Genomic DNA, 12,219 nt, shown 5'->3' on the forward strand with positions numbered 1-12,219 from the left:
AAGAAACATGAGCTATAGTCATCATAGCTTATAGCACAAAATGGCATCAAAGAAGTTTCAGCTCTCTCCTGTGAATCAAAGTCAGGTTCTTCTGCTACAAAGTGCGGAAGAGATCCCAGATGCTTCACCCCATATGGATGTACTTACCCTGGAATTATCTGACAGACTGTCCTTAAACTTTGCAGTCATTGCTGCTTCATTTCAGATCCAATGTCATAGGAAGCAGAGCCAAAAGATTACCCCCCCCCCCCCCCCCCCAATATCTGTCCAAATACTTACACACTGCATCGCACATTACTATTCATCCAATATGCATCAAAACAACAGGGAAGAACTGGGTTATGTTCAAAAGGGGAGATGTTCGATGTCTGGTTTGCAACATTTGTTGGCCCGCTGCAGTTGGACGCCCCCGGGCGTAGTTCTTGGTGTGCTTTGCAGTCTTCTCCGAGCTCATGTGATGCAACAAGTCATGCTGGTCACAGCACTGAGGATAGAGCTGCTGTATACACCAGCTGAGCCCCTTCAAAACCCCCACGGTGAGCATCCTTCAATCAACAAGAGTAAGCAGGCTTGTGTGCGTTTGTAAACTGCAGTGCTCCAAGTTTGCCCTCTTGTTCGAAAATGCAGTGGGAGGGGTTAGGTATCTTCCTTGAAACAGGATTCTACAATAGCGCTAACCAAATAATGCTAAATGTGTTTGTGTATGTCTGGAAGTATTTTTACCTCCAGAAACCCAATGAAGAGCTGGTGAAATGCATTCTCACTTGCTCTAATGAAATGCACTAACAGAGCGATCGAAACAGGATAAATTTTAATCAAACCAAAGCTTGCCACGTCTGAACCACTCGAAGTTCCAAAACGACGCCACCGCCAGCACCAGTAACAGCCCCGTTCCCCAGGAGGAAGCGACAGCAGGGTTCCAGGAGACTGGAAAGCACACTGGGACCCGTCAACCCCGACGCTGGGGGAGGAACAGCACTGGGCACCAACTTGCTTGGCTGAACAGAGGAAAAAAGCTGGCGTGGTGTTACTATCATGCTAAAAACTCAAAGTGTTGCTACATGACGCCCATAATCACTCGCTCTGCATTCGTGTATCCTAGTTAAGGCCCTAGTTGAAGAAACAACCTTAAATACTTTTAAGTCCTAATACTGTCTTAAGCACAGTGAGACAGTCAACACTGATAAGGAACAGCTCCACAACCATTATTTGCATCTACCGAAGATATAAACCATCAGGTCAATGTTGGGGTGATCGCATAAGAACAGTGTTGTCATTATGCAGAAGCTGTACATGCAGAGACTACATATAATCCACAGAACTGTCAAGGTGTTCTTAGAACAAGATCGTACACTTAGGATAAGGTCGTACTCTGTACACCGCTAACCCTTTAATGTGCCAGGATGACTGATGACAGTATAACAGCTAATTTCTGTTCTAGTTCATGCTGGAAGATAGGAAAAGACCAACAATAAACAAGGGCCAAAGACAACAATTAGCCAAACTTTCAAAAAAATGATCACTCTCTCACGATACGAGTTAAAGCAAAACAAGTAAATTAACCTCTGTATCTCAGCTGTATGAATTTTGACACGTTGTAATAGATGACGAGAGAATTCTACACGCTGCACAGATAAGGATCGAGCATTACGCTTAACTGACAAAATACTCAGAACTGAATAACTGTAATAATGTTCTGCTCAAGATTAACTGGGGGGGGAGACATACAAACTGACCATGTTTGCTTCTGAAAAACAATAAAATATGTCTTCAGTCCTTACCCTTGTTTGGTCAAAATGCAATACTGTGTAAGATACTGGTAAACAACTGAATCTCACAGGCTTTAACTGGAGTTCTGCATCAGTGCTCTAAATCAACATCAGAAGCAATGTGCTGTTGAAAACAATGGCGAAACATCACATGACAACAGATTTGGTTTAAAGTTTGGTTCTACTTTAAACACTCTTGTAAATAGTTATTCTACTGGTTTTATTATTGGGTAGTTGTGGTGTTTACTACTACTAGCAAAAATATCCTCTCACACCAGGGCATGCTTAGATTACCCACCATTTTAATGCATGAGAATTCAAATGCATTCACTGCTTTTAATTAAATGCTTTCTTTTTACATGGCCTCTTCCCAACACTCGGAGAATAAACCATACCCTGTCAAACACTGCTCAAATCATTCAACACCAGCATTTCATGAGCACAAAGTTAGCTAGATAAACGTTCTGAGGAATTCAAAGGTTACTGTACAAAAATGATGGGCCTCTTTAACAATGCTTATAATAAACACAGTTGGGAAAACTGCAAATTTCATATAGTTCCAATATGTCTGTGGTCTGCTTAACAGTACAAAAAAAAAAGAACAGAAATAGAAAATCCAATGAGGATAAGACTCAGCCTTGGTCCTATTAAATAAATATATATCCATTATAGTCTTAATAGTCGTCATCCTCTGAAGGTCAGCGCAGAAGTATGGACCACAAGGTAATTAATCGCTCTGATGTTCGAATCAGGGTCTATACTGACTCATCTGTGAAGGCAGCGCACTGCTGCTGTATCTCTGCGGAGCTGCACTGAATGAGGTCCTGTAGCTTTGGGCAGAGGGAATCCTTGGCCCCGCCCCCAAGCCTACGCCCAGACCGAGGCCACTGCCCGGCTGCGAGAAGCCCTGGCCGAGTGTGCCCGCGTAGGTGGAGGAGCCATAGGCGAGGCCCAGGCTGTAGGGCCTGTGCTGGTGGGTGTTGGGAAGCACCACCGGCTGGATGTTCCTGCCTGGAGTGTTGAAGGAGAACTCGGGTGGCGGGCTCGGCTTGGCCGGTGTGGAGGTCAGGGGTTCTGGCTCATCCAGACGTTTGGACGGCGGCGGGCCCGGGAAGCTGGACGGGCCGCCGTAATCCGATAGGCTGAGTGCACCGGCCGGTGGGACCCCGCTGACCAATGAGGGGCGGGACCAGTCGTCCTTGAAGATCTGCACAGTCAGCGCGGAGACGAGGGTGTGCAGGCGGTTGGTCACGTGGGCCAAGACTAGCTGCTCATTGGCGTCCCTGCGAATGCGGACGTGGACGGAACCGGCCTGCGCACAGGTTACGGGACACTGGGTTAATGTCTACCTTTCTCTCTTCTCTGCAGTCAACACTCTCTGCTTCACTGTGCCAAACATACCAAGAATTCCAAAGATCCAACTACCACCTTTTTGTCAATATACTCTCCACTTCAGTTATATTATAAAGGGCTAAAGGGAATGTCTGTGATTTAGCTTGCTTTTATATTGTTTTAGCCTATTTAACATGCGGAGCAAATCGGAGTCAACTGATCACACCCAGAGAGGTCCAGGACATGCTCAGATGGAGAGTGGAGTCACTTAATCTCTGAGACTACTGATTCATTTAATGCATGGGTGCAGCAGAAAATTAGACACCCCAGAAAATCCAGGCAATGAACTACATACGGTATTACTGAACCATTTGTTACATAAATATATGTACGGGTCCTAAGTTTAATAAACTAATGCCAATAACTCACCAAAGAGCCAAAACCTATAGTCCAGAAATGTTCATTGCGGACTTCTAAAACTCCATCCAGCGTGGACACCTAGAGAATCACAAGGGCAAGCATTTTGGAATGGAACGTTTAGACAGGCATTCTGAAAGTCCACATTGCATTCAACCATGCAGGTTTAAGGGCCCTAGCTATGCCCTCACCTCTAGGAGCAGCTTGTCCAGCTGGCCAATGACGTGGGACGGTGTGGTCTGGAGGGGACACAAAGCGGCAGAACGTTACACTCGGCCCCACAGCTGACCATTTTGAGTGAAAAAATGTCCGTGTCCGGTCAAGGAGGGGTGTCGACATGGTTTACCTGGAGCAGGACCTTTCCGCTGTACACGCTCATGGGGTACATAGTCCCGAAGGTCATCAGGGCGATGGCCATTGCAGAAGCAGTGTCCACCGCGTTGTAGTTGCTGCAGGAACACACACAGTCACATGACCCACACACTCCACTCAAGGACACCCCCTCGTTCTCTACCAAATCCCCAGCTCCCGCACATGTAGGGCAAAATCATTGATCATAGACTAAATTATGGGAATGCCTAAGGAAACTTGTTGAGGGAAATACCAATAACTGCCCTGAGACTTCCGTCACGTATGTCAGCAGATAACTATTATAATTAGCGGGAGACGTGCCACAATTACTGTCACAATTATTTTACACACAATTATTAAATGGGCATATTGCAAAATGCTGGAATATTCTTTAAATATATATTCTATCTATAAAATATATCTTGCGTCTGCCCGTGTTTTTTCAGGACACCCCTGGCTGAGTCCTCTCACTAGAGAGAAACAAATACAGTCCTGCGTCCTGTGCGAAACGGGGCCGACCCCTGTTGTGGTCCTTGTTGTGGTTTTTGTTTTGGCTGCAATTTACCTGTAATCAAACTAAAGCGTTCAGAGCGAAATGGGAGTGCAGGAAAAGAAAGACATAAAAAGTCTGAGGCCCTTACTTGATCTCAATGAGCATGTAAGTGATCCCAAGAGCAACTGCTCCTGCCAGATTGATCAGGACGAAAGGGTTCATCCGGGGCAAGAGAATACTGCTCAGAGCTGGGATGATCCCACATAGACTGCAACACACACACACACACACACACACACACACACACACACACACACACACACACACACACACACACACACACACACACACACACACACAGAGAGAGAGAGAGAGAGCGAGACAGAGTGATGATTACACAGTGAACACACACAGGCAACCACGGCAGATCCGGATACATTGTATTTGCTGTTTCTGTCTGTCCTTTGTATAGAGGATTGTGTGTCTGAGCAGTGGTCACATTCCCTTACATGTGCCCTCTTCTGACGTTAGGCAGTGCGTAATAAACTCTGAATTTACTTCTGTGAGGACAGGAGGTCAAACTTGTCACCTTGCTTGGGTGGACCACACAGAAGTAATAACACGGAATTAGCAATACAGGCTGTTATTTTATCCGTGGGGAATTCACAGCCTGTGTAGACAGCTAACTGCTCATGTCTGGCTGCATTTAGCAGATACCCCAAAACAATCCAGGAGAAAATATGACTTTAGTCAGGAGAAAGAGAAAATAATAGCAAAAAAAAAAATAGTTTCAATAGAAGACACCAAGATGGGGATAAACTCACTAGGGTGTTTGAAATAAAGTCAACACTCACTTCAGCTAAGAGTAAATCAAGTTGAATATTTAGCAGACTGGCCAAGATTACGTTCTACTTGCGTCTTTAACTAAATTTAACTACTTTCCCTTCGGGATCAATAAAGTATCTATTCTATTCTATTCTTCCATTCTAAAGAACATTGGATTGCCTCAATGAAAAATGTGTGGTAAATCTTTGCAAAAATTAGATTTGAAGTAAAAAAAAAAACAAAAAAACAAAAACAAATCTCACTGATGTGTGGGAAACACAGATTATAGACCAAATACATCCAACGTAACTCATTTCACCTCACCAATCTAATATGAGGATAGACACGGCTGTGGTATGGTCTGAAATTTTAATCTCAATAATCTGATAATCTCTTTGATGCACTGATGTAAATGGAGTTGGAACACCATAGTGTGATTCTTTCATGTAATCACAGGCTGTGTGTATGTGTGTTTATATATGTCTGTGTGGTACCGTGGTTAGGGTTAGGTACTTTTACAGTACTTTTGGTTGGTTAAAATTACGATTAGAATTAATTAGCTAGTAATCAGTTAGTGGAAAATCCCCAGAAGGATAGAAAAACATTACTCTGTGTGTGTGTGTGTGTGTGTGTGTGTGTGTGTGTGTGTATTTACTGAACCCTTCCTTGTTTTCAGGGAGCACTGCATTTTAATCCTAGCTCCATCAAGACAAAAAATTTGGGATTACGAAAAAAGTAAGCAAATAAGCCCCAGCCACAAGCCTCAGATGAACCCCCTAAGCAAAGCCAGGTTGATGAGCTGGCCACCAGATGAGGAGGCTGCCATGAATGGAGACATGGACATTACTTTAGCTTTTCAAACATGGGTTGACATGAGGGAACGTTCTGTTCACAATGGTGGCCAACTTATCGAATCGACCTTGTATTATACTAGGTTCTAAATCTCTGGGGGCTACTTAGACAGAGGAGACCTCAGATGGCCCTGCAAGAAACCCCACCACTGGTTTAGGAAAAGTGTCTCTTACTTTGCAGGGGATATAGCATTACATCATATAGCTTCACAGACAGTCCATCTGACTTGCATTCTAACTGCATGGTTTTGGATTTGAACGCTCTGCTGAAATAGGCTCTATAAAGCCATCCAAAAGGCACCAGATAGAACATCAACACCAGTCACTGGACATCGACTTGAGCGAGGCTGCTTCATCACACTTTTCTACCAGCGTGGTTGACTTACACTCTTCATAATGTCCACCTAAGGACTAAAAGAGCAGAGTGTCTGTAGGGGAGGTGTGGGCAGTACTGGACGCATGTTTCGAACTGATGAAAAGACCCCGACACACTGGCCTGTAACACAATTCCTCACACTATATGGCGAAGGAGTTAAGACCTGCGGGTCTACGCCTCAGATTTAGCCCTAACCAAGTCACTGCATTCTCACTACCTTTTTGTTTGTTCGTTTCCTGACAACAGTTTTGCATGGTTTGCGTCCCTTTCCCGAGGGACGGTGTGGGTCACGCTCAACAGCTACAGATCGGCACAGGAGGCTTGACCGGGTTGACGAGGGTCTTACCTGCGACTCAGGTCCGCTACGTGCTCCTGGAGCCAACTGGTGCTGGCAGCTGTTGGGAGAGACAGACGGAGACGTGAAGAGGAACCGAGGTGTTCAGAAGAAGGTGGCCAACCCTCCTCATCCTCAGAACATATGGCCACACCAGGGCATCGCAGAGATTAAACGAAGGAACCGTAACCGGCTGTATCCATTTTCGGATTTTGATCACACTGGGTTGAAGGCAGAGGCGGGCAACTCCAATGGTGGGGGGTAGCGGGTGTGAGCCCTCACTTCCTCCAAGAACATACAGATATGCACATGCTGCCTAGCCGTGGATAGCCGCCTTCTATCCACTTTGTTCTGTTGTAGTGTGAACGGGCCAACAGAACAATACACTCGTGATTTGGAATGACCTCATAGGAACCAGATGCTGCCCAGATTGTAGATCTGCTGGGGCAGCATTACCAAGAATGACGAGCTGCTATTCTCCAAACAATGTCAGAAATTAACACAAATTAGTGAATTCACATCCAAGTAAATTCGACATGAACCAAATAAAACCAAGTACCGCCTTTTGTTATATATATATATATATATATATATATATATATATATATATATATATATATATATATATATATATATATATATAAAAAAACATTACCCAACATTCAACATCATGCTAGAGAGCTTCAAATGAGCTCAGACCAGGGCCTGATTCTTGGCAAACAGCGGCTGATTAGAGGTTGTATCTCACCCTTAAAGACTACCACTGTACGGCATGGCCCTGTGGTAGCATCTGTGCTACAATGCAATGGGATTTACCGATGCACCAGGAAAAATCTCCTCGGGCAGATGACAGTAGACCAGCAGCCAGGCGAGGTGCGTCCTGGGCGTGTCTGTTGTAAACAACTTAATCGCATGGATGGCGAAAGGCCCTTTGGGGAACCTTACCCCAAACCTCTAGGGTGTAGCTGATGAGGAGAGAGCATGTCCGTGTCGTCTCCTCGCAGCACACGCCAACGCTCACTCCCCAGAGCCTCTACATACGCATAATTACCACCAACACTTTCATGAATAGTTACATTATTATATTATTATTACCATTTTAAGTGATGCCACGAGATGTTCTGTGATCTCTGTACGAGTGATCATTTGGGGCTATGCTACCCCTGAGCTGTATGAACCGAGATAACAGACAGCTCCTGTCAGAAAGGGACAGGGATTCTGACGTTTCCGACAGCTTAAGTCTGAGCCCCTTCAACAGGAAGCTGGATTTACATTTGCACGAGGAGGCAGAGTGAAGCAAAGGCTACACTGGCTGCACAGTACAAGAGCTCATTAGGAGTCAGCTCTTCACACCATTCATCCAGATTCAATATACCGCCTATGTTACCTTAGGCCCTCTGCTGGCTGAGAGGGGAATGGCAATCAAAAAAGAATAAAATCACTTAGTTCATTGCCAACGATTTACAAGTGATCAAATACCCCATTATCATAGATCAACACCAGAGGAATTATGTAAATTGCAAGAAAAAGTAAAGACATTGTAACTGCTATGCTTATTATTTAAAAATAATAAAATTATGAGCTCTTAAGAGGATCTAAAAGTGTTTCTGTCCTATAAATGTTTCAAAAGAAATGCACTAGCAAGATCCAAGAAATGAGTGGTTCTTCCATGCCTACCTTCAGAGACGTAGACAAATGGCTTGTTCTTGACCGAAAGCAGAGTCAACAAGTTGAAAAACAGAGCCACAAAGGTCCCAACTAAAAGGCGCCCCCTAGAGGAGACATGGGGGAAATAAATCCAAGGTAAATATGAACACAGACAATATGGAACACAAATATGATCCATTCAAAACCATTTCAGCAGAACTTTCACTGCTCAGAGAAGTAAGAAAAGACTGGGAAATAATTACTTCAGACCAATTGGGGGTTGCAAGTGGTCACCAAATTATATTTCAAACTATATTTTCTATATTTTTCAGATTTTAGAAGTGTGTGTGAACACAAAGTGTAATAACAGCATTAGTTATGAATAAGTAAAATATAATTAAAGTAAAATTCACACACGTGAAAAAAATATGTGATGAAATAATTATAAAGACATTTAAAGTCAGTGTCAGACATGCAAGGTCTTAAAAAGCAAAAAAAGTTCAGATTTTGTTGGCCAGAGTTATCAGGGATTTTAACACATAATTGGTCCAGACCACATGTATGCAGTGTTCATCAGAAGCACGAGATATGGGTGGGTGTTTTGGGAGAGGTGAGCAATCTGTGTTTTGGGACTTTGGGAAGAATGTGGTGCGATTAGCATGTGCTTTTGTGTGCGCGTGAGCGCTGCGCGAGTGGAAGCAAGCTTACGTGTGCACCTCCGGCTGCTCCATGAAACGCTCCACGCTGCAAAAGAGAGAAGACAGCGCTAAACGCACCGCTGAATGTAGCAATCTCAGATGACGCATTTAATTCCAGAATGGTCTTTTTGCAAGACAGGGAAGTAGGATAATCTAGCTTTCTGGTCACATGACGGAACAGTTGAAGAGGCTGCGATAACGGCCCAAGTCTTTTACCTTGCTCGTGTAAGCAAAATCGAGCAATATAATGAACGTTTACAATCTTAAAAATTATGTACAGGCTACATCGCTGCTGTAAATCTGTAACTTCCTTGAAAGTGAAACTTGACCTTTCTATTGGTTGAATTACAATGTTTGAGGCTTGGGTTACAGACAATTACTGGAGTATAGCTGGAGTGCATGCCTTACTGCTCCAAGAGGCCATAGTGTTCTTGGGCAGGGATTAGCAGGTACACCCCTGTCTATGTCTGTGCTTTGAGCATCACTGCCAGAGCTCTGAAATCTCCCGGCTCTCTGTGTCTGGGGCAGAGAGGGGGCAGAGAGGGGGTGGGTTTGACTCACCTCTCCTTCAGAATGAAGAGGGCTCCCAGCTGGATCAGCACGGTGGCGGCAAAAACCGCCAGCACCTCAAAGCGCCCGAAGCTGAGGACGGAGAAAGCGTGCATACCGTACATTATACTAAATCCTCATACTTTAAATGCATCTGCATAATCTGCATAATCAATTATTTAGGAAAAGGTTACATAAAAATATAACTTTTGGTTTTTACATAATCAAATGTAACCATAATCAAATAAATACATTTCAATAACAGAAATGACCGAAAACATCCAGCCCTAAAAACTAAAAAAATAATATGCATTTTAAAATAAATTAAATACTCCTTTGACCTGAAATCTAAAATCCTACAACAGTGGAAAGCCTCATCATTTGACCCTTACAGGACTAACCAGGTTCACTGACTCTCAACAAAACACAGCAGGGTGGTGTGTGGCAGCCCCGGCCCCTCTTCTCAAGGTAGAGGGGGCAACACTGTGTTCACCAGCAGGGCAGATGACCCCAAAATGCACCGGGCAGGGGGTGGGTGAGATTTAAAAGAATGTCCGACATGGCGCCTGTGGCACATGAAATGGTTTGGGATGGCAATTCTCAGTAGAGCGAGACATGACTGAATGAGAATAAGGGGTCATGAAAGCAAACCAGAAAGCTCACACTCACAGTTTAGTTAGTCCACAAGCAAAGATGCATGTGCATCCAATTAAAAACAAAGAAAAGTTAGGTAATCCATTAAAAACCAGTAGGTCGTATGATTGTTTTTAAACTCATTAAACTGTGGATTGACACAGGCCTGTTAGAATATCTTTTGAATAATCACTTATCCTAGATTCTGTATTTCTAGTGGTTTATTTTTACTTCATGACAGTGTCTAATATAACATTTTTTTACCGGTCCCCTGTTTTTTTTGTAGCCTGGGAGGACAAATAAAAGATCTTCGCTAGAAGCCAAACACCATTTCCTGATGTTCAGTGCTTAGCAATTAGCTCAGTACTGCAGGCTAGTGAATGACAACTGTAAGAAACAGATAGGCTTCTGCATTTCACTGCTTAAAACATCTAATCGGAGACACTGTACGTGCTATCTTACTTCTCACTGGTTCAGGGCCTGATGCCTGCTCTCTTTACAGAACCCCATCAAATCCACGTCATCTTTGAGAAACTAACTTCAGCCAGTCGACATGGGTCTGCTGGCCCAACTGGCCAATAAACTTGCCCTAAACTATTTTGTGGTGTCAGTTCAGCTGGGGGTCGGCCCCTCCTGTTAAGGAATAACTGCATTGTTGAGTTGTCTACCAACGTATCTTTTACACTCCTTACAATGTAGCAGCTAGCGCACTCGCACCGCCAGATAACGCAAAATAGTTTGACCACATGGTTTCTTGCTAGCTGCCCGGAGTTGTCCTGGCGTTAGAAGCCAAAGAATGACGTTAAGCTGCCTCTGGTCTAGAGGTTTTTCAATACCGAGTGTTTGGGTGCGGTGAAGTATGTCAGTATGAGAGATATGGCCCGCTCAGGTAACACAGGGAATTCGCTGGAGATATCTTATATGGGAGGTGTCAAGGAGTCTGATTTGATAGTGATATGCTGTCCAAGTTTTGCAGCCACAGAGCAGTGCTGAAACACAAACTGCTTGGAAGACTACGCGGTTTCGTTAATAAGTTAAGATGGCTGCCTACCAAAAACAGCTGACACAAGGTTAACGCAAGCCCGAATACCAATACCAAGTCAATGAGTAGGTGGAGTTTAAAACACCACCCAAGTAGCAGCAATGCTGGACTACACCGAGAGGAGTACCTTCAATATTAAATGTCAAAAGGACTGTAACCTTTCCTGAATAATGACCTCTGTCTTTGGTGTATTGATTGAAAGACCCGGAGAGTGATACACACCGACGAGAACATCCCGGGCACTTTGCATAGGAGCAGCATTCTGAGACAAAAGAGCACAGTCATCTGCGCATCTCAGCTCTCGGAGCAAGTCAACAGAGGTCTTCGATTTTGCCTGGAGGCCGTGGGTGTTGAACAAGTTCCCATCAAGACGAAACTGAATCTGTGTTCCATCCTCTTCCTTGAGCGAGCCGTGACACAGGAGTGTGACTGCTGCCAAAAACAGGCGACCACACCCCCTCCCACCTCTCCCCGTCACTCAGGGGACAGGATGTGGCCTGCTGACCACTGTGGAGCTGCCCGTGCAGATTACCCAACAAACCATACAAGGGACATTCAGTAGTAATTGAAGCAAATGATTGAACTCACCCAAATGAAAAGACCTGACTTGGCTTCTTCATGTTCACCCAGGAGCTTATTAGACAGGTGATCAAACTACAATGGAAACATCAAGGCCTCAGATTTCAAGGTCTACCACAGCGAGATCCAAGCTTCAAAACCATCTGGTAAATCAGTCTCCAAAGAAAAGGCTCAAAAGGGTGTGATTATTAAAGGTACTAACCTGAAGAGATCAAAGATGGTGAGGTATGTGTATGCTGTTAAGGCTGTAATAAAACAGAAGACATAAATGATTTAAGACCAATATGAATTACACACATATGAGTTACTCATATTGAGACCAA

At 44.2% G+C, this 12,219-nt stretch overlaps 1 protein-coding gene across 4 annotated transcripts in view; it reads right to left on the bottom strand.

Annotated features, from left to right (window-relative positions):
• Positions 1–2,054: 2,054 nt before the first annotated feature.
• The window catches only part of slc30a6 (solute carrier family 30 member 6), a 30,116-nt gene continuing 19,951 nt past the window's right edge, over positions 2,055–12,219 (bottom strand). For all 4 annotated transcript variants that reach the window (XM_077011166.1, XM_077011180.1, XM_077011174.1 and 1 more), the window contains 11 exons: positions 12,099–12,141; positions 11,906–11,971; positions 9,655–9,735; positions 9,104–9,139; positions 8,426–8,520; positions 6,761–6,809; positions 4,511–4,630; positions 3,865–3,967; positions 3,710–3,757; positions 3,531–3,599; positions 2,055–3,081 (listed from right to left, as the gene is read on the bottom strand). In XM_077011166.1, coding sequence (XP_076867281.1) covers positions 2,518–3,081; positions 3,531–3,599; positions 3,710–3,757; positions 3,865–3,967; positions 4,511–4,630; positions 6,761–6,809; positions 8,426–8,520; positions 9,104–9,139; positions 9,655–9,735; positions 11,906–11,971; positions 12,099–12,141 — 1,274 coding nt within the window. In that variant the 3' untranslated portion in view covers positions 2,055–2,517. The remainder of the gene's footprint in view (positions 3,082–3,530; positions 3,600–3,709; positions 3,758–3,864; positions 3,968–4,510; positions 4,631–6,760; positions 6,810–8,425; positions 8,521–9,103; positions 9,140–9,654; positions 9,736–11,905; positions 11,972–12,098; positions 12,142–12,219) is intronic.

The sequence above is a fragment of the Brachyhypopomus gauderio genome, chromosome 1, assembly GCF_052324685.1.
Source record: "Brachyhypopomus gauderio isolate BG-103 chromosome 1, BGAUD_0.2, whole genome shotgun sequence".
In the NCBI taxonomy this organism is placed as follows: domain Eukaryota; kingdom Metazoa; phylum Chordata; class Actinopteri; order Gymnotiformes; family Hypopomidae; genus Brachyhypopomus; species Brachyhypopomus gauderio.